The sequence below is a fragment of the Palaemon carinicauda genome, chromosome 19 (assembly GCF_036898095.1).
Source record: "Palaemon carinicauda isolate YSFRI2023 chromosome 19, ASM3689809v2, whole genome shotgun sequence".
NCBI classification, from domain to species: domain Eukaryota; kingdom Metazoa; phylum Arthropoda; class Malacostraca; order Decapoda; family Palaemonidae; genus Palaemon; species Palaemon carinicauda.
The window spans coordinates 119,714,929-119,737,850 of record NC_090743.1 but is presented as its reverse complement, the minus strand read 5'-3'; the positions used below and the strand labels follow the sequence as shown (position 1 = coordinate 119,737,850).

At 36.6% G+C, this 22,922-nt stretch overlaps 1 protein-coding gene across 1 annotated transcript in view; it reads right to left on the bottom strand.

The window, feature by feature from the left end:
• Positions 1 to 850: 850 nt before the first annotated feature.
• The window catches only part of LOC137659285 (myc box-dependent-interacting protein 1-like), a 104,748-nt gene continuing 82,676 nt past the window's right edge, over positions 851 to 22,922 (bottom strand). The window contains 5 exon segments of the mRNA XM_068394312.1: positions 851 to 3,446; positions 4,509 to 4,681; positions 6,709 to 6,942; positions 14,839 to 14,987; positions 16,573 to 16,845. Of these exon segments, the coding sequence (XP_068250413.1) occupies positions 3,366 to 3,446; positions 4,509 to 4,681; positions 6,709 to 6,942; positions 14,839 to 14,987; positions 16,573 to 16,845 (910 nt within the window). The 3' untranslated portion in view covers positions 851 to 3,365.

The following is a 22,922-nucleotide window of genomic DNA, read 5'->3' as shown; positions in this document are numbered from 1 at the left end:
GGAGGAGGGTAAGCTTTTGAATAGGCTCAAGATCTCTGTTAACTTTGCAACATACACAATTCTGAAGCCAGATTTGATCAGAATTTGTAAAAAGGTCAGCAACAGTGTGCCTATGAATTAGTTCTCTTTGCAGCATCAACATGGACACTGACAGAGAAAACATAGATCTGAAACATGCAAGACTGCTGATTACTTATGATTCATGGATTGATTGCAAGAGGAAGGTCAGTCCCTGAGATTTGTGTCTGACTGATTGAAAACAAACTGACTCTGAGATTTAGTCTGCAGAAATAGCAATTCAGAGGCTATTGAAAAAGACAAGAAAGTTGTGGAAAAGGACATACAATATACAGCATAGATGAAGACCTGTGCTGGGTGGGAATGCAAAAAGAAAGGGCACAGGGCAGAGGATAGTAGAAAGAACTCACTTCACATTCAGCCCCATAAAGGGAGGAGCTGGCATAAAATTGTTAACATTAACGACAGGCCTCTTGCTGGAAGCAACTTGGGCCAACCCAAAATATTTAACATGCTCTCCCCACAAGCATCCTGATTGGCTGCCACCTTCTCACAGATGATTCATGTAAACAACAACAATAATAACAAAGGTTTATGGGTAATTATTATACTATACCTTAAATAGAGACCCACATGGCTGGCCTGCACAGCACATACAGGGAAACAATGAGAATGTTTACAGTACAGTATTTGCAAGCGAAGTGAGCCGCCACGACAGCGCACAAACCAACCTGAGGGACAGCTAATCATGACGTTTGTGGGCGGAGCCTCTTAAACATCTTGGGCGGGACATGGTCGTCTTTCTCATGTGAGGTTATTGAAAACAACGATGATCACCTCTGGATCTGTTTATTAGCTTTGATGTTAATACAGATGTTCCAGCTTATTTTCAAGTCCTCAGTCTGAGAAGATGAGAAACATAAGCGAGGAACGTTTAAATGAGACTCGCAGGTCTCTGCTTGACATGGTCCCAAGCTCACTTTTAACAGCAGCTGGACTTTAGTTTTGCCTTAAAAAAGAAAAAAAAAGATACTGGTTAAATGCCTACGTCTGCTTTATTATTTCAAGATAACCTAGAAACTGACAATTAATGACAATGTTGCATTTTATTCTACAAAGTTGGCTTTTTTATATCAAGGCACATTGTAAATACACAGGTTACACATGCATGGATACCATTTGTTGTAGTAAAGCAAACTCACTATATCAGTTTCGCTTAAAAATCTCTGATGGCTACTTACCAACAATATTACAATTTACAGTATGTGGTACCCTAGTGAATACTGATACTAAACAAAGCTTAAATGTTTACAGGGTCAATAAAAATACCCCATTTTAAACTGAAATTAATGCATTAAATAAGAACAAACTACTTTCTGACATAGTTCAGTCTTCATAAAATAACTTGGTGTAATGAAATGTGATGATTTCCAAGATCTTCAGATGGGCAAACCTTTTATTCCAAGAAGCATCCAAATATTCCCACCTGTCCAATGACGCTAAGGCACACTCTCCGCTCTAGGTAAAAAGGCACCTTCTTTTTGCATTATGGTTTTGTTTCATGTACAACAACAAGCATCAATAGGGTAATGAATGTAAGGAAGAGTACAGAGGTTAAACAAAGCATACATATTTAATCAAAGGTGTGAGCAATAACATAATTAGGAATAACACATACTACATACATATATTAGTAACTAATTAAGTACCTCAAAAGGATTCATGGCACAACTGTCCAACAAGGGAACAATTTCTCACCGACAATAGTTCATCAGACAGCTAACTGGTACAGAGCAAAATGTGAATGGCGATGGTTAGCAGCCTATAGACTTAACAGATTCTAAATATATTCAGATCTTTAGTACAGGACCTTATTATATACACGTAAATAACTCCAAAGAGACTCCGTCTTTACATTTCACTTCAACTGAAACTCACTGTTATTTACAATTGAGAACTATATACACAGGCTAATATCAGTGTGATTATTTACACATCTCTTATTATGATCCGACGTTGCAGCCAAGCATACGGGAAAGATTTCACTTTATATACTTAACTGGTCTTGAGCCTACAATAAGGACGAAAGATAAAGAAGGGGAAGACTAGTTAAAACACTGTTATATCATCTCTAAAATGGGAAAATTTCATTAAGACATGCATACAATTACTTGTGGTGAGTGAGAATAAAAAAAAAAATGGTTAAAATAGTTCAAGATTATCAAGAACCTCCCATCAAAATTAAAATGACTGCATGCCTTCGTAAGTCAAGTTCCTTGTGAAAAAGAAACAACTTCACTCCATTTTATGACAGATGTTCTAGCACGGGTGTATTCTTCCCTAAGGCAAAATATGGCCGTTTCCTACTCTCGCCATGCAAGACGACTCGTCAGTTCCTCCCGAGTCAACTCTAAACTGTACTCTTAAGACAAAGTCCACAGTCAAACATCTTGCAATCAAGGAACATTATGCAAGTTAATCTGGCTACTGAAAGAATTTGCGCATGCCAACTCCCCTTGGTACCTAGACTTCAAGTACGCCCTTAGTACTGGATCAAATCCTTGAACTTCCTTGCATTTTAAGACAGAGTATGAGGAAAAATTTTCTCTTGTCAGGAACCAGATCAAATAAACATTTACAAACACAACAATATCTTATCTACACAAATCAATAAATACAGTCACATATGATACCTCTTCTCTCCTAGAGAAATAGCTGCATTAATTCAGTATAGAAAAATCCCTAAATATGTGAGAATGAGGGAACTGCTTTTCATTCATGATAAAAAAAAACGATTACAAAAGACAGAGGAAGGTCAAAACACAAAGTTGGGTTTTCACAACAAAGGTATTATATATATAAATAGCTTTTCTCTGCAATATGTACTTCCATTGAAAAGTATTCTTGTTTGTCTGAGTAGGAAAAACTAAGCAGAATTTATTCAGTTTTCTAGATTACCATAGTGAAGTACAAAATCTTTTGAGTGTAAATTGTATCAAAATAACTAGCTATTGCTATGATTGTGGATGAAATAGCTCTTTGTGTATTAATACAGGTAATACATGATTCATGACAGATTGGTTTGTTATAGATTAATTCAAGTACAGTACTGTATACATCAACGTCCAAATATCTAAATAATCAAAATGTCATCAACATACAGTACTCCAAATACTCATCATGTCAGATAAATTTAAAGATTCAAAACAACCACTGCCGATGCTCTTGTAAACTTTGCAACAACTATTTCATTTGATGAATCAATCGATGATCAGGCGTTGCATTCCATCCTGCATGTAGGATTCTCCAAGTGTTTCTATAAGTACTTGAGGGAGAACAGTGGAAGCTTAGAGAGGCCGGGTGAAGTTGGCGGGGAAGAGTCCCTTTTCGCCGCTGCTTTCTTTGATTCCGCAAAGCCAGCCCTCCTCCTGTGGGGCGGGGGAAACAGCATTAATTAGATAAGTTTGAATTTCCATTTCGAAAAACTAATATGGGATAAAAGTACGAATATTGTAATGTGGGAAGTACTCTACTGTAACTGATAAGAATCGGTATATTTTGCAAAGAAACTGGCCAATTTAATTGCCTAATCTTGGAGAGTATAACCTAAAGAAGCAACAACTTTTGTAATTAATTAAACCTATGGATGGAAATATCTATTTACAAAACTACAGTGATTGAGATTTTCCTCAAACCTTGCGAGATTATAAAATCAATTACTATAAATTTAATAGTTTTAATATCCCTTATCCCTTGATAAATAGGAATCCTTTAAGATGTATTTTTTTTAACAATCTCAAACCCATAATGAGATTTCTAGGAGAAACAGTGACCCTCTAAAAAAATATTTTTTATGATGAATCACCGCAATAATTAAATATTCTGAAACTCTCTTAATCCCTTTTTAACTTAGTACACCCGAGTCTTTGAACACAGTGAATAAACACTACAACTCACGCATGAAAGTTTTACCTATCATCCAGGGAACAGAGGGCACAAAAATTGTTTCGTTATGAATAAAACAGATTCTACATTCTCATAATAATGTTGTAGTCCTTATTCATAGTAATGGTAAATAGTGTTTCAGGTAAACATGAACCTTTTAACAGTTCTTTGATTTGAAGCATTAATGAGATACCAATACTACATATTGATTGGAAAAGTCTACCATAAATACAATATCCAGAATTACCAATTACTGTTCTGCAATCACATTAAAATGCTTGTGGCTTGCATGAAACATCTCTTAGCCTTTAGGTGATAATCTGTCATTGCAACCACTACATAACATTTTACAAGTTCACTTAGATCTTGACAACTGCACGCAAATACCCACAGAATGTATTTCTCATCATCAAGAATATCAATGATTGTGATAATTCCTTTCAGGAGTTTTACATAATTAAGAGTACAGTAGATGATACTAGTGTCAGAAAATCCATTTTCCAAGTTCAATGAAAACAAATGAGTACGGAGCAAAAATCACAAACCTGTTCTTCCGGATCATCATATTCGACCACTTGTATGATGTCGCCGACTTCGAAGCCGATTTCATCCACGTCCTCACGTGTGTACTTGTAGGTTGCACGCACACGGTATAGCACACCTTGTGGGAGTCCTTCTGTGGTCGCACCTGTCAACGTACCATTCTGTATTCCTCCATCTTAAATAAAATTTACAGACAATGAAGGAGGAGGTGATTAGTAGTAAATATTGTCTGAGGGAATATAAGTGAAGTACAGCCGTAACAAAACATTTAGAAAAGGGAAAGAACATGGGGGTGAACATCAAACTGCGAAGGCGAAAAGAACACATTAGTGTAGGTTCAGCCTAAGCCAATACACAAATGACATTCTGGCAGGAAAATATTAATTCGTTCGCTGGTGTAGATGGCAAGATTACTATTTCAGTCATCCAATGAAATGCATAACTGTCAGATGATTATTCATGATGAATCTTGAACCATCATATGAGTTTTACAAAATATTCCAAGGAGAAACTATGCAGGCAATATTATGTCACTCTCAAATAAACTACATACACCTGCAAAGGCAGTTTAAATTGTACAAAATAATTATCTAGTTTATGTACATAAGGCTTAAAAGTAGCCTTTGTTCTTGCACCTGGCATTGCATCAAAATTTCTGTTTTTTTAGTGTTTTACAGCTCAACAGTTTAAATCTAAGCTACTTTGGATGGATGAACAATTACTAATTTAACAACTTTATGACATTGCTTTATCTAATGGTATCTGCTGTGTGATAAACTACAGTGCAATATACAGTACTGTAACCTATCCTGTAGCTTCTGCTTCTACAAGTGATACCTAAATTACAAGAGGATGAATTTTGTATACTGTATAATCTTTCATAGTGGTCTTCATTTTTCCAAAAACCTAACAGATTTCTTAATCACCAATAACCCAAACTGAAAAAGTTAGAACTAAAGAATGTTTGCTACTGTGCAATAGACTAACAAAATTATACATGTGCAAAAATATCTTCCCAAAGAGTGAGTATGGCATAAGTCTTGATTATAGTATAAGAATTTTTTGGTCCACCTAACAATTCTGCTCCAAGAAAAATTAAGAGATGAATATTGTAAAGAAAATCTTAAACACTATAAGAATAAGTTGCTGGTATTCAATGTCTTAAAGAGAGTAAAATACTGCATATGAATAAAGTTAGAATACAGTATTAGACAATACCACCCAAAGATTTCTGAAAGTTTTTTATCATTTATACGAAATTGAGCCACCTGTCTTGACACATTGGTTATTTCTTGTAAAGAACTAAAGTACCGTACTGTATTGTAATTCTTAGATGTTAACTACATCAGTTGTTATTTAATAAATTCTCATAACCTTTCTTTCACAAATAGACACTTACCATTAAAAAATATATTTATTCTTTTCCGCAACTTTAAAAAATATTGTGGCATGCGGTCACCCTCAGATTTTTGTCTTTTGTTTATTAGATACCTGTATTTTATGAATCATATATACTGTATATCAGTTAATTCAATAGTAATTGGAAATAATTAATATCAACATTACATATTATAGTCATTATTTTAATGGGTCTTATCTTAAAAAAATCTTAAATAATATTTCAAAATGAAAATGGATTCAAAATAAAATTATACGGCAATTGCTACTAACTACAGTACATTACAAACAACAAAACAGGCTATGGTCCTTTAACAAACATCATTCTTCTTCAGACATGCCTTCATTATTAGTGTTTGTTAACATTAGTATCTGAGAAACAAAAATATTACGAGCAATTACAGAAAGTGCCGTGGATCCCAAGGCATACCATACTTGCACATTAATAGATGCAACTATACAATTAATGAAAGACATCTATCCACTAATGAGAGAAAATCAGAGTAACATTTCTGTCAAACCAAAGCTCTACATCATACCCAACCCTACCAAGCACCAGTCATTGTCTAAGATGAAAGCGAATAGAATATCAACAACAACCTTCAACTACAAGCAAGCAGTGACCCTCATCTGGCTCCTAGTGTCTGATACTACCACCAAATGTGAGCAACAGAAAGAAACAGAAGAAGAACTAGTAGTGTAAAACTTATCAAAAACATATAAAGAGAAAACACTGGCGGTTCCATCCGATCAACACCATTTTTTTGGCCAATGACTGTTTCGCCCCCAGTTGTCTGCACTTACCCACAGGGATGTCATAAATCTCCTCCACCTTTTTGTCGAGATCAGCCAAAGGAGATGTGAAGGATGGACCATTACTGAGCGCTGACTCAGCAGCTGGGGAGACAGAGGGTGCCATAGTGCCAGGGTCTTGGTCGCCAGGGGGAGAATCGACAAGCTCGAGATTGCCAGAAGCATTTGCAACCTCGCTAGTTTCAAGGTTTTCATTCCCTTGTCCTTGTCTACTCACCCCCGTGCCTGGCACATTCCACCATTAATTAGTATGTTAAGTTGCATATTAAAAGACATTAAAAGCTCATGATACATGACAAGAGTTCAACCCTCAGGATGAAAACAAACTTTGTAAAGACCCAGTGAACTTTTCTCTCTTGAGAAGGTCATGCATCTAGGGATTGCCCTGGTTAATGTAGACGGAATTCAACTATATGTCACCAACATATAAAATTAGACTAGAATTTCAGAGTGAACCATTCACCATTCATTGTCACTTATGAGTTATCAACATCAAGTCTTTATGCATTAATTCCCGAGGGAATATTTATGGCTTCGTTTTACATTACGATAAACATTTTACTCAACTGATTTGAAACTAATGCAAAGGTTCTTGATCATCGTTATACAAAATGTATTCATTAAAACATGGACACTTTGTTCCTGTATTTACAGGTATATAGCTCAGTATTCTATACTGAGATATATCTTAATCCTTGAGAACACACTGCCTAGACCTGTTTAACTTTACTTTAAAAGAGGTAGTTCAAAGTTGATAATTCTGCAAAAAGAAAACCTTCAGAATAATATAACATTGTTCATAAAACTTTATCATCTTAATCATAACAAAATGTGACTACAGATTTCTGTAATTCCTCTTTCTTGTGGTCTAGAATTTTTATCTTGATAAATAGTCATGTTCAGACCATTTTCATCATAAGAAACTAAGGTATTTAAACATAAAATAGAATGTATAAAATTTACTTATTTTTTTCATTATGAAATTAACACACACTAGAGCAAATTGACATTAACCAAGGATTCTGTCATTTTGTCTTATTGGCCGTCATTGAAAAATTCATATAGTTTGCTTAGAAAATATAACCCAAGACTTGAGTAAGGTAAAATTCATCCTATACAACAAAGATACAACATAATATGGAACCTTTGGTCGTATGCATGAATGAGGGATATTACTTACAAAAGCAAAACGAAAAACAGACAACTACAAAAACTACAGTAAATGAGGCAAAAGGAAAAACTTTTGTTTTGCTCATGAGCTTTCTAGTAAAAAAAAAATAAAGCTTTTATTTTGTTAGTATCATTTATAATTGGGTAACTGTATAAAATGAAAGTAAAGCAAACACAATGCATTATAAAAATGTCTTAAATATTTTAAAAGCTTCTTGGTTAAGTGGCTGATCAGGTGCTTGTCATAAGTTTTGCATTTTCAATCAGTATGATCAGTCTGCAGTGGCAATAAAACTATGGAAATTGAAGATACGAGTATATGTATTATGAGTACAGCATGATTTAATTTCTCATTACATTCATGGAGATCATGGGGACTTGTAAGTTGTAACTTCTTGTTGGTACTTTAACGAACATTTTGTGCTTTACTAAAACTAGATAAATCCTTTGAGTAAATATGTCAAAGGCAAACCTCTAACAACATGAGCAAGTTTAATTTACCATCTCTTGGATGTTTCAAAACAGTGCAGAAATAAGCAGCCAGGCCTTCTCCATCATAAGACTCAATACTACGCAGTATTCTAGAAGTTTTATTCCAGCTGTTACCAAGTTATGGAATGATCTTCCTAATCGGGTTGTTGAATCAATAGAACTTCAAAAGTTCAAAGTGGGAGCAAGTGCTTTTTTGTTGACCAGGCGGACATGAGTCTTTTTATAGTTTATATATGACATATTTGTTTTTGACGTTGTTAATAGTTTATATATGACATATCTCTTTTGACATTACTTTTTTTAGAATGATTTATTATTAATTTGTTCTCTTCAGTTATTTATTTCCTTATTTCCTTTCCTCACTGGGCTATTTTTCCCTATTGGAGCCCCTGGGCTTATAGCATCTTGCTTTTCCAATTAGGGTTGTAGCTTGGATAGTAATAATAAAAATAATAATAATAGTTCCATTCATCTACATACCCGACAGCAAGACAAAAATGTTTACTCTTAGCATATTCAACTCGTCATGTATGGTGACCAACAATTTTCTGAACACCCTTTCCTCTGGGGTTGCTACACAGATTCATTTTGGAAGAGTAAAATTACAAAAAGATGTCTGTGCATTGTTACAACTTCAACAAAAATAAACTATGGTAGTTTTGGAAGGTGTTGAGGAAGAAAAAACTTAATACCTGACTTTGGGTGGTCATTAAGCCTGCTCTTTGCAACAAGGCAGAGAAAGATGATAGGGGTATCAAGTTCAGAGGTTACAGACAAGTGCTTATTCATAGAGGAAAAGTCTCTAACAATAGCTCAGTATATTGTGGGAAAAATATGATCATAATCTTTCCCAGCTAGAGTATATCATTTCTATGAATTTGGTCCATAGTCCAGTGCAAAGGATAGAGTGGTTATTCATTGTTGGTATGCAACAAGGTCCTAAAGTTATAATATAAAGAAAAAGTTAAGAATTTGGACAATGGGAATGGAGGTAAAGTGGAAGACTAAAAAGTGAGCATACACGGCTAGAGGCTGAACGGATGCTGCTAACACTGTAAGTAATGCATGGAGTGCACCCCGGGAGGTGCACAGGATATTTTTCATAGTACTGTACAGTAATGTATTTGATTAGAAAGAAATCCAGCTATCTCAAGGACTTAATAAAAAGTTTGTGAGATATCTAGCTTAGTATCCACAACTTGATATTTTTCCACTGTGTAGTATAAATTCTTGAGTCCCTTAAAACAAAATGGAATGTCCACAATTTAGTTCAACAACTCACATACTCTAATAGGAAATAAATATGCTGTACTCAAAACACTGTATGTTCTTTAAAAACAATAATATAGAACTTAAAATGAGAATAAAATTGAGCAAAATATCTTAAACCAGGCATATAACCACGCCTTCTTTCTAATTGGTCTACTGTTATATATGTTACCTATGCCAAGCAGATCACCAGCCAAATATGTAGGTGATAGCAGAGTTATCCAGAATCGATGCTAATGTAAAAATATCGAGTATATTTTCCGAAAAATATTCAGTGTTATTTTTGGGAAAAAAAAAATTACTTTGAATAAAAAATACTGAATTTACTCCACAGTATTTGCATTATTATATCAACTCCTATTATCTGGATAACTTTGCACCCATTTGCAAGCATTCTCAAAAGTAAGGAAAAGTTTCAATATATAAAATATTTATATACATAGCCAAAATATTTATCAAAATGAAATTTACAAATAAAATTAAAAATGCTGCATAAGCAAGTTTAAATGGTTTATCACAGCAAGCATGTTAGTTTATATATTTATAATATTGCACGCTGTCAGAAGATGTTAACCATAAAAACAATCCTTCAACTCATAAATCTTAAGCCCACTCCTCAGCATTCATCAGGCAACAATACAAACTAATGTTTTAAGAGTATTCTGGTATTAAACGGCAAAAAGACAGCCTCATAAACCAGAAATGGATACCAATAATTACACTATTCAAGACATTCCCTATTTCTGCACCCTTGCAGAGACTACCAACTAAATAAACAAAAAGATATCTTTACCCCATTCCACTACAGTAATCTCATTACCTCATGCTTTGAAGATACTGTACCTACCATCTGTTGTACTTTCTTAACGCTGAAAAGTACTTTGATATAAAAGCATCGCTGGGTTAAAGTATAAAAAAACTTAGATGACCTGAATAGCCGTCTTTTGAAACTAAACCAAACTAAACACTGCGTAAATATATAATTTGGAGAAACAAAAACTAGGAAGACACTGAACACTGTCAATATTGACTAACCATCCTTTTAGGGTACAATGATATAAATGAAAAAAATAAATTCTCGATACAGTAAGAACATTATGGTACTGTACTACAGGATATTTCAAGCAGAACCCCTCTAAAAAAAGACAGTTTGAAGGAGAAAAAGATATCATAATCACTGATCATTTATATCATCCAAATAAATTTCTAAACACGTATCTTGTGCACAAACAAACAGGCATTAAAATATCAAAGATAAAATAAAAAATTTCAAAATATACAAGAGAGCATTTCTTAAATCTATTTCAATGTGGTAGAAGTCTAGAAATACTAATGATAAAAATAATCAGTTTACGATGAACAAATCACCCATCTTACCTTGAGGTAAACTGTGTAATAGTCTTACAATCATAGTACAGTAATCCCTTACCATATTGCAGTTAATCTATTGCTCCTTCAGTAAAGTGTGGATTCATAAATATACTGTATATCTATATATAAATATGTAAATCTATAAGGCAGATTCATATTTTTATCGCAGGTCTTTAAGAGCAGATAAATTTTAGATTTTTCCTATTTTAATGTTTTTTTTTTTTTAAATATTAATTTTAGGACTTATGAAAGCTTAAATCTATAATGATTATGAAAAATTTTTTAAAAATATGAAAATAATGATATAAAATACCATAGATTTCTTTATCTACACAGCTTTTCAGTTATCGCGAGAAGGGCTTGGAAAATAACTGCCGTGATAGCCAAGGAATTACTGTACAGTGCTTTTGCTTTGACGTCATGTCGACACTACAGGTCTTACGACTCGATGGATACATACACAATTTTGACAATTTTACCAAAAGTATAAATATAAACTGAGGATTATTCTACTTTAATAGAAGCAAAAAATGACATACAGTATTCTAGAAAAAAAAGCCATTCTTCTTTTTAGGACAAAATTCTGTGCCACAATCAGAAGCAAATTCCTATTTGATCTTTGACCTTCATCAGCGGAGGCATGCAAAGTCTCTATCGCACAAAGTTCAAAAGTGATGCCCTTGGTGAAACAAAAATTCAATGTTATTGGAGGCACAAACCTGAATTAACAAAAGCAAAAAGTCAAGATATGTCTTCTTACTTTCACATACTGTATTTTAGAGAACAGTAATTAGACAATTATAAGTCAAATCTTCATTAACACTATAGATCTAATTTAATGTTAATGATCTTGAAATATTTTATTTTGATTGTTATTACTTCTCTTGTAATTTGTTTATTTCCTTGTTTAATTTCCTCACTGAGCTATTTTTCCCTGTTGGAGCCCTTGGGCTTATAGCATCATGCTTTTCCAACCAGGGTTGTAGCTTAGCTAGTAATAAGAAAAATAATAGTTAAGAGCTATAATGAAAAACATGATTACTTTGCCTTCGAAATCATAGCCATATAAATAATGGAATTGTGTAAAATCAGACGTAATGGTACTGTAATGAAAAGTATGATTAACATACTTAGAAAATCATACTTCTATACATCACAGACTTAATAAAAAAATGAATACGTTACCCTCAGTCATATGTATAAGTGGCAAGTGAATATTTTTCCATGTGACAAGTAGCACTTACCTCGCAAGCTGCCCATGACTAATACCAAAGACTGTAGTTACAGTATTAAATGGATAGGCGTAAAGGCTTAAGCAGACAGAAGACAAGCAGAACCTATACTTTATGCTGACTATTTTCCCCCAATTAATGGCAAGTAAAAAGATCAGTCAACTTAATCAACATCTTAATACGATACTGTACCCTAATGTATTACAGTTACTAGAGCATTGAACATGAGATATAAAGAAAAGTGGTGCCAAAAAATAATTCGCCAAAACCATAATCTTCTAAAATGTGACAAGCAGTTGATTCTGAAAAGAGCAGAAAGGGTTCACCAGCTGTGATCATGCAAGGAGGTCTACTCATTAGCAATGCAGAACTGCAGAATTGAAAATCAGTAAATGCATACAAAGATAGATAGAGAGAGAGAGAGAGAAAGAGATTAGCACTAGAAGGTGGATTACCGTACCAGAATGTATCCTCCTCCTTGGAAATGATGGCAAAATGTGGGACTGAATTAATTCCTTTACCTTTACAAGTCCTGCTTAAGAATCAAGTATTGCTGAACAGATTTAGAGTTTGCTATCGACTAACATACCATACATACAATAACGAACCTGCTCTTACCACACAATACTGTATCTTCCTCTATTAAAAACAACAATAACAAAAGATCTCAATTCTCAACAGCCCAGAATGTAGACAAAATGGAAGCATCAAATCCCACAAGCAACACCAATACAGGTACTTATACTTCCCTACAAAAGTACCGAGACTCGTCAAAACTTTCGGTAGAATATTGTGAAATTAAAACAGACAGTTTCTTTTTAAATTCAACTTTATGTCACCAGGCTCAGAATAAAAAATACTTCATGAATAGTCAATGCTAATATCTCGAGAAAACCTCTTTGGATTCAGTCAGAAGACATAACCTCTACTTTCTCCCTCTATCAACAATTATTTCTGTTGAGCATAAGTTAATCACTGTATCTACCAGACAAAAACTCCACACATTACGCCAACTAGTCTAAATGCAAATAACAAATACCATACAAATAATAACTATACAATCAATACATTTTCTAAACTTTTCTACAATCTACTAGGTACTTAAGAAGTCAAATATATACTTAGGTTACAAATCATATACAAATGGAATAAACATGTTTAAGGGAGAAATCTCAAAAGGCACCACACACAATCTGATTATCAGATATAATTTGACTTCGAAAAGAGCTTATAAGTTACTCTAAAATACAAACACAACACAGGTTTTATAAATATCCCAAAACAAAGGTTTAATCTCTTTATATATAAAAGCAGTGGCTTATTTCATTTCTTTCATGGAGTTGAACATCTTTGCTACCTTTCTTATGGCAATCTTTACGGTATGTGAAGACAAACAAATAGCTGTTAAATCTGCTCTGAATTAATAGTAAAGCATTTAAAAAACATTCAATGGAAAATCATAATGAAAACTAAATCCAAGGTGAATGAATTCTTACCAACAAATTGACTAAACTTTATATTTTAAAATATGTGACAAAGTTGCATAATAATAGTCAAGGAACAGTTTTTAAACCTTAATAAAGAGAAAAAACACTCAGGGAAAAACTACTACACATTGTTGACTTCAGACTGCACTGCTGTTGTGTGCTATACTGTATTTTCAAATACACTCTAGAATTAAAATACACACAGTTAGTTCAGAAATCATTGCTACTTCAATCAGCGTAGCTTGTATGTTAAGGCATCAGTTCTTAGCATAGTCTGATCACTTGAGAAAATAAAAAAAAGGGAGGCTACAAAATAAAGCCCGTTCTTAATAAGACAAAGAATATTAAGCTACGAAAATAAAATTCCTAGTTTACATTATATAATAGCCAGAATAAGTTAATACCGACAAATGTTGATTTATTGTACCTAGTGTTAAAACATTTGATTTTTTGCAATGAAACGATGTGTACTCTAATCATTTCGCTTCCTGAGAGCTGGGTATGTTGATTGTAAACTTCCTTTAATAAGCTCAGGAGTCAAAATGTTGTACTGTACAGTCATAATGTTTTGTGTTTTGGATACAAGAAGCTTCTTGAGTATTATATTTAGAACTGGAGTAACTTGTAGTAGGAAACACTGCAACATGTGGGTCAAATACCGCTAGGGTTACCAAAACCGAAAACCCAGCTTTCAGTTTTATATCAAAGGTTCATACTTTTGCAGAAAGAACAACAGAGTTATAAAGATTTTGTATCATAGTTAATATTCAATGAAATTTTAAAAGTAAAAATTTCCCTTATCTCATGAAAGTAAATTAGTCACCTTTAAGTAGAATCTTTGCTTAAATAATAAATTTAAAATAATGTCATTTCAAAGTTAGACTGCTACCCAACAATTTCTCAATTCTTTTCAAATGGTATTGGGTGACAAATCATGCAGAATTTTCTGTCAAGTAACAATCTGATGAATAATATCTATTTCCTCCGATAAAAGTAGCACAAACTATGCATTCCTCATAAGCACAATGCACCTCTTTTACTTTAAAAAACATGGTATTTATTCTCTCAGCTCCACAGGAACAAAACTGATCACAACTTACCAGCAGGAATTTTAGTGCCTATGACCTCCCCGTTGGACCGAGCGGAGGAGAGGGTGCCATTGACCTTCTTGTCTTCGAACTCGATCTCCTCGTAAGGACGTCCAATTTCCTCCTTCTTGTTAGTCATTGGACCAGAGATTGTGGGACGTCTAAAGGAGACAAACGTTTGTAAAATTACCCAATATATCAGAGAATATTTGAATATATTGCAGATAAGTATCTATGCTATTTTGTTCGCTTTGAACCCTTTCTAGAATTAAGTCCGGCAATGCGGACTTGAAAGCTTTCAACAACCCCTTAGGTATATTCTATGCATTTGTAAGAGAGATCTCACACCAAAGAAAAAGAACCAAAGAATTGATAATCCCCGAAAGCATTGCTGCTTTAATATCATTACAGCTTTTGTAAGCATAATTTTGCATTAGAATTGAAAACCCCATGATTAAATAATGAAGCTTCAAGACAATGTATATATGGCAATTCAGTTGCATCATTAAACTCCAGTGCCTTCTGAGTTTCTTATTTAATAATTTGAATATTTTAAAAAAATGACTTTGTTATGAAGCCAAATCATGGAATGGGGTGAAGAGCAATATGATTGTTGACTACGTTACTGAAACTATTGGCATAAGTTGGTAGAAAAGAAAGACCATGGAATACCCACCACCTATGTGCAACTTAAAACTATCAATACAAGTTTTGAATGATAAAGAGCATTGTTTTCAGTAATAGCCTAATTTTCTGCCCTGAATAACTGCAGTTATTTACCATATGGTTATATAGCGCATGAAACACCAAGAGCAGCTTTATACAATGTTGATATATGACATATCTGAGCTACTGATTAACTATTCAGCACTACTGTATTTGTTACTACACCATGGAATGAATATTGTGATCAGAATCCTCCTGACAAGCAGAAGGTAACCAGCTATGTAAGAAATGTTACATTAGTATCAAGAATAAATCCTGCACAATCACACACACACACACACACACACACTACAAACTCTACATTTCAAAGCTACCTACAAGACATGGGGTAACCATTGGTGTAACTAGAAAACTTTAACGGAGACTACAGTCTACAGTGGTTAACAAAAAGAATTTTGAATGGTCAGTGAATTAGACCTCCTCAGATGTGTTCCACATGAGCTACAAAGCAATACCCTGACTCCACTAAAACTGAAATAAAAGCCAGCTGTTCTACTATAGGGGCACAGCAGTCTGAAGATAGTGATTAAACATTAGGGGGGAGGAGAGTACATGACATTTATCTGTGCCTACTAATTTCAAGTAAATGAAAGCAACACATCACTAAATGGTGAAAATTTACATCAATTTCACATGAATCATTTACCAATTTTTTTATGCATTCTGTGAATAAAGAACTTGCACATCTTTAATTTATCATATTAATAAAGAGATTGGACATCAGGGTAACAATAAAATAAAAAATTTGTCCCCTAAATATGCTAATTTTTAAATTTAAACGTTCATTTCCAATATAGAAGATCTATGTGCAAGAATCTGTAAGAGGGTATTTAAAATGTCTACCAAGTTAAAGAGTACCCTAACCCAAATCGGACATTCCCCTGAAGCAGCCTAAAATATTCCAAGGAAGAGCAACACCGGCAGTAGCACCGTGCCGCATAACGGAGGTGAAGAAGGTTCCTATCCCGCACTTGCAAATGATATCGAACATTTAATAAATGAAATCAGGATCAAAATTACTTGTCCTCATCAGCCTGAGAGTTGTGAGTAGGAGGAGGAGTAGTAGTAGGATTCAGGGCAGAGTCAGCACCGTTGTTGGCAAGGCTTTCGATAGGGAGCGGACTCGAAGGAGGGGTCGGAGCATGGTCATTATCTGGGATGGGTTTATATGACTGCTCCGTCTCCATGGGAGCGGAGGAAGAATTCTCCATAGCGGATATTTCGAGCACTGCATCGTTCCCCTCGTTCAACTGGAAGGAATTCTCTCCCTCATCTGCCCCGCCATCGTACCACCTGTGGGCCATCGTCAATAACATGCAAACTACATAAGAGTTCCGTGAGATGATAAAACTAACACAATCAGGTGGAATCATTTCTTAAAGATAAAAAGACAACACAAAAGTTTCTCATTAGATGGTAATTAGGTTAGGTAGGAAGACTTTTTTTTTTTCTGACAGGAGAAGGATGAAGGGTCTCTAACACATGATAGAACTACCTCTGCACATCTAAAATAATCTGTTTCATGTGCTAAAATAGTGTCCTAGTGTATTTAAATGACAGATGTGCGGACATATATGTGCTTGTTTAGATTTCTTCTACATCTGTCTAAGGCTTTCATGGCTGTTTACATACACTTGCAATAAAACCTAATTTGTACCAGAAATATTTTCAGGATAGTCCTTCCCTCAACTCTACCAATGGATTCTTTCTGTCCTTTCCATCTTAAGCTAAATAAAAATAACAATATCCATAAGGATGATCTCCATGTTCACGGCATCAATACCTCTACCTATGTTGCTGTGACATCAGAACAGAAAAGAAACTTATAATTGAATTAGTCTACAACTTAAGAGGATAAGTACTGTATATTCCCGTTAAGTTTTTGACATCAAGATCAATATGATGAGAAAAAATTTAATTTGGAAATTAAAAACCTTGGCTCATTCTCATCCTTCAAAAAGCATTGCAGACTATCAGTGAAAGCCTAATAATTCAAAGTAAACAATCAAGGAAACTGGATGCCCTATCTACAAATATTATCAACGGTGGATGATTAAGAAAAACAGTGTTCGTAACCTGATTCAAAAGTTTACAAAATATATCAATAAACTGTTTCAACTGTTTCATATACAATCAATATATTCAAAATAATTTACAACACAACTACATGTAATTTAAAATGAACACTTGATAAAAACTATTTTAATCTTTCTCAAAAAATTCTTTCCTTGACTAAATGTCTCCACAAATCATAATTTGTTAGTGAATTTTAGTTGGCCTATGAATATTTACATGAGCAGTATACAAGTAACATCCCATGAAACTATATACAACATAAGCCTCTAATGCATTCCACACGTAGCTTTTTAATACGCAACTTCTCTGGAATAAATTCTGAAATATATTATTTACACTATCAAATATAGTAAGGAGAAGATTTTACTTAGCAGCTAATAACTGAAAGACTGTACTCAAGAGCATGTAGCATAAAATGAACAACATATCATGCATATATTGTACAGTACTGTACCATAAATGGTTTAATCTCAAATAATTATGGGTACATATCTCATAAGAACTATAATTTAAATCAAAGTGAATTCTGTACAGGTTCCATTTAATACTGGAATCAATGAAAATTCTCGATAAAATGAAATTCGCAAAACAAATCAAAGCAATTTAACAAGAATAGGCATCTAAATAATACATAGGCTTTAACCCTCTGAGTGCCATTTGGCGTATATTACATCTAATTTTACCACTGCAATCGGGGCCAATGAATATGTTTTATACCCAGTTACTGCATTACCATTTTTTTCTCTTTATTTCACGATTTAGAAAAATGATATTTTAATTATAAAATAAATTTTTGAATATACTTACCCGGTGAATATATAGCTGCAACTCTGTTGCTCGACAGACAAACTCTACGGAAAAAACTCGCCAGCGATCGCTACACAGGTTGCGGGTGTGCCCAACAGCGCCATCTGTCGACCAGATACCCAGCTCTTATGTAAACAAAGACTCAATTTTCTCCTCGTCCCACTGCGTCTCTATTGGGGAGGAAGGGAGGGTCATTTAATTTATATATTCACCGGGTAAGTATATTCAAAAATTTATTTTATAATTAAAATATCATTTTTAAATATTTAACTTAGCCGGTGAATATATAGCTGATTCACACCCAGGATGGTGGGTAGAGACCAGTAATATATGTTTACATTTTATGAGCTAAGAGTTTTTTATTTCATTTTAGAAGTTATCAAAATAACAAAAAACAAAATAAATAGGTACCTGGTAAGGAAGTCGACTTGAACAATTACTCTGCCTTTTAAGTACGTCTTCCTTACGGAGCCTCGCGATCCTCTTAGGATGCTGATCGACCCCTAGGAGCTGAAGTATCAAGGGTTGCAACCCATACAACAGGACCTCATCAAACCCCTAATCTAGGCGCTCTCAAGAAATGACTTTGACCACCCGCCAAATCAACCAGGATGCGAAAGGCTTCTTAGCCTTCCGGACAACCCATAAAAAAACAACATTTCAAGAGACAGATTAAAAGGATAAGGAATTAGGGAATTGTAGTGGTTGAGCCCTCACCCACTACTGCACTCGCTGCTACGAATGGTCCCAGTGTGTAGCAGTTCTCGTAAAGAGACTGGACATCTTTCAAGTAAAATGACGCGAACACTGACTTGCTTCTCCAATAGGTTGCGTCCATTATACTTTGCAGAGATATATTTTGCTTAAAGGCCACGGAAGTTGTTACAGCTCTAACTTCGTGCGTCTTCACCTTAAGCAAAGTTCGGTCTTCCTCACTCAGATGTGAATGAGCTTCTCGTATTAACAATCTGATAAAGTCTGACCAAGCATTCTTTGACATAGGCAAGGATGGTTTCTTAACTGAACACCATAAAGCTTCAGATTGGCCTCGTAAAGGTTTAGTACGCTTTAAATAGAACTTAAGAGCTCTAACAGGGCATAAGACTCTTTCTAGTTCATTGCCTACGATCTCCGATAAGCTGGGAATATCGAAAGATTTAGGCCAAGGCCGAGAAGGCAGCTCATTTTTGGCTAGAAAACCAAGTTGCAGCGAACAAGTGGCTTTTTCCGATGAAAATCCGATGTTCTTGCTGAAGGCATGAATCTCACTGACTCTTTTAGCCGAGGCTAAGCATACCAGGAAAAGAGTCTTAAGAGTGAAATCTTTCAGGGAGGCTGATTGTAACGGCTCCAACCTGTCTGACATGAGGAATCTTAGTACCACGTCTAAATTCCATCCAGGGGTAGCCAAACGACGCTCCTTGGTGGTCTCAAAAGACTTAAGGAGGTCTTGCAGATCTTTATGTTTGGAAAGATCTAAGCCTCTATGCCGGAAGACCGATGCCAACATGCTTCTGTAGCCCTTGATAGTGGGAGCTGAAAGGGATCGTCCTTTTCTCAGGTATAAGAGAAAATCAGCTATTTGAGCTACAGAGGTACTGGTCGAGGATACAGAAACTGACTTGCACCAGTCTCGGAAGACTTCCCACTTCGATTGGTAGACTCTAATGGAAGACGCTCTCCTTGCTCTAGCAATCGCACTGGCTGCTTCCTTCGAAAAGCCTCTAGCTCTCGAGAGTCTTTCGATAGTCTGAAGGCAGTCAGACGAAGAGCGTGGAGGCTTTGGAGTACCTTCTTTACGTGTGGCTGACGTAGAAGGTCTACCCTTAGAGGAAGACTTCTGGGAACGTCTATTAACCATCGAAGTATCTCGGTGAATCATTCTCTCGCGGGCCAGAGGGAAGCAACTAACGTCAACCTTGTCCCTTCGTGAGAGGCGAACTTCTGCAGTACCTTGTTGACAATCTTGAACGGTGGGAATGCGTAGAGATCCAGATGTGACCAATCTAGGAGGAAAGCATCTATATGTATTGCTGCTGGGTCCGGGACTGGAGAGCAATATATTGGAAGCCTCTTGGTCAGCGAGGTTGCAAAGAGATCTATGGATGGTTTACCCCAAGTGGCCCAAAATCTCTTGCACACATCCTTGTGGAGGGTCCATTCGGTTGGAATTACTTGCCCTTTCCGACTGAGACAATCTGCTATGACGTTCAAGTCGCCTTGGATGAACCTCGTTACTAGGGAGATGTCTTGACCTGACCAGATGAGCAGGTCCCTTGCGATCTCGTACAACGTCAGTGAGTGGGTACCTCCTTGTTTGGAGATGTACGCCAAGGCCGTGGTGTTGTCCGAGTTAACTTCCACCACTTTGCCTCGAAGGAGAGACTTGAAGCTTTTCAAGGCCAGATGTACTGCCAACAGCTCCTTGCAGTTGATATGCATGCTCATCTGACTCGAGTTCCACAGTCCTGAGCATTCCCGACCGTCTAGTGTCGCGCCCCAGCCCACGTCCGATGCGTCCGAGAAGAGAACGTGGTTGGGAGTCTGAACAGCCAGGGGAAGACCCTCTCTTAGGTTGATATTGTCCTTCCACCAAGTCAGACAAGACTTTATCTTTTCGGAAACCGGGATCGAGACCGCTTCTAGCGTCTTGTCCTTTTTCCAGTGAAAAGCTAGATGGTATTGAAGAGGACGGAGGTGTAGTCTTCCTAGTGACACAAATTGTTCCACGGATGACAGCGTCCCTACCAGACTCATCCACAGCCTGACTGAGCAGCGTTCCTTCTTCAGCATCTTCTGGATGGATAGCAGGGCTTGATCTATTCTGGGGGCTGATCGTCTTGTTGTTCAGCAACATCCTCATCAGAGGGTTCCTCATCCGAAAACTGATGAGGAAACGGCAACGGAGTGGGCAACGTCTGGCTCGCTGAGTCCGGTCGCACTGGTGCATGCGTGACGGAGCCGGACGCAACATCATGGAACTGCTGCACAGTCTGTGAACTGTCAACAACCATGAGTGCGCGAGGAAGCACAGCGTCAACCCGAGACTGTCTAGACCGTCTGGGTTGTGCAGTCAACACCCTACCGGGTTGCTGAGGTTGACGCACTGCGTCCAAAACAAGTCACCTCTGCTGGTTGTTGAACGTCCTGAACGTCAACAACCACCTCCGAGCGTCGCTTAACGTCAACGTGCGGCTGGCAACCCACACTGGGTCTCATCGGTGGAGGAACCACCTCAACTGGCAGACGCGAGAAGGTTACCTCAGCGTCAACAGGGCGCACAACCGACCGGTTGGAAGGTTGTTGGCCAGAAGGTTCGGCAGCAACCTTCTCCGCATTAAAGTCCTCTATCAAGGACGCAAGCTTGGACTGCATGTCTTGCAGCAAAGCCCATTTAGGGTCTACGGGAGCAGGTGCGGCAACAGACGGGGTTAGCGACTGAGGCAGTACCGCTTTCCATCCCTGAAAGCCTTGTTTATGCATGACATAATTGTACAGCAAAACTTCAAAGGCTCGAAAACAGCTGTGAAGTTGACCTGTAAAAAACTTGGAGCGTCTCCTGGCCAGGCGCCAGGGAGAGTCTACGAGATTTGAGAAGTCTATCTGGGCAGAGGCATGAACTCCCAAGCCGAGAACTTCTCTCGTGTCATATCAGACTCTCGCTCTATAAGCCAGTTTAAAAGAAGGGAAAGCAAAGGCTGTATCCCCCAAACTCCTCCTGGTGATAAACCAGTCGCCTAGCCAACGTAAAGCTCTCTAGGAGAGCGAGAGAGCACTAGCTTAAAAACAACGGCTTCGAAGTAGCTAGGCCTAGTGTAAGCTCTGACGTTTAGGCGAACGAGGAGCAGCAGTTACAAAAAGATCCGGACAAAGATCCTTAAAAAAAAATCTTCATGATTTAATTAAAGTCCATAGGGGGCTAAGCAGCTTTAGGCTCCTCTCCATCTGACAGAGTCCTCAAGGGAATATCAGTAGGAGGGGGAACAGCAACTTCCTCATCTACAGGAACCTTGTCCGATAAAAGCTGAGTCTCAAGCAAGGGAGAGACCTGCCGTGGTGGCAATGCTTTACAAGCAGAGTCCACACTCACTGGTGCATTAGTAGCGGACCAGAACGCAACGTCATGTAACTGCTTGACAGTCTGTGAACTGTCAACAACTGAACTGTCAACCACAACAGGTGCGTGAGGACGCACAGCGTCCACTCGAGACTGCTTTGACTGCCTAGACTGAGCAGTCAAAACAACTCTAGAATGCGGAGGTTGACGCACAGCGTCAAAACAAGTCAACTCCGATTGTTAGCGAACGTCTTGAACGTCAACAGGAGCATCAGCAAGTGGCCTAACGTCCAAATGCGGCTGAAAATCCACACGAGACCGCATCGAGTGTGGTTCTAAACAACCTGACTGACGTGACTTAGCTACGCCAACGTCAACAGGAAGCACAAAGGAACGTTAGGTTGGCTGAAAGCCAGGATATCGATGAGAT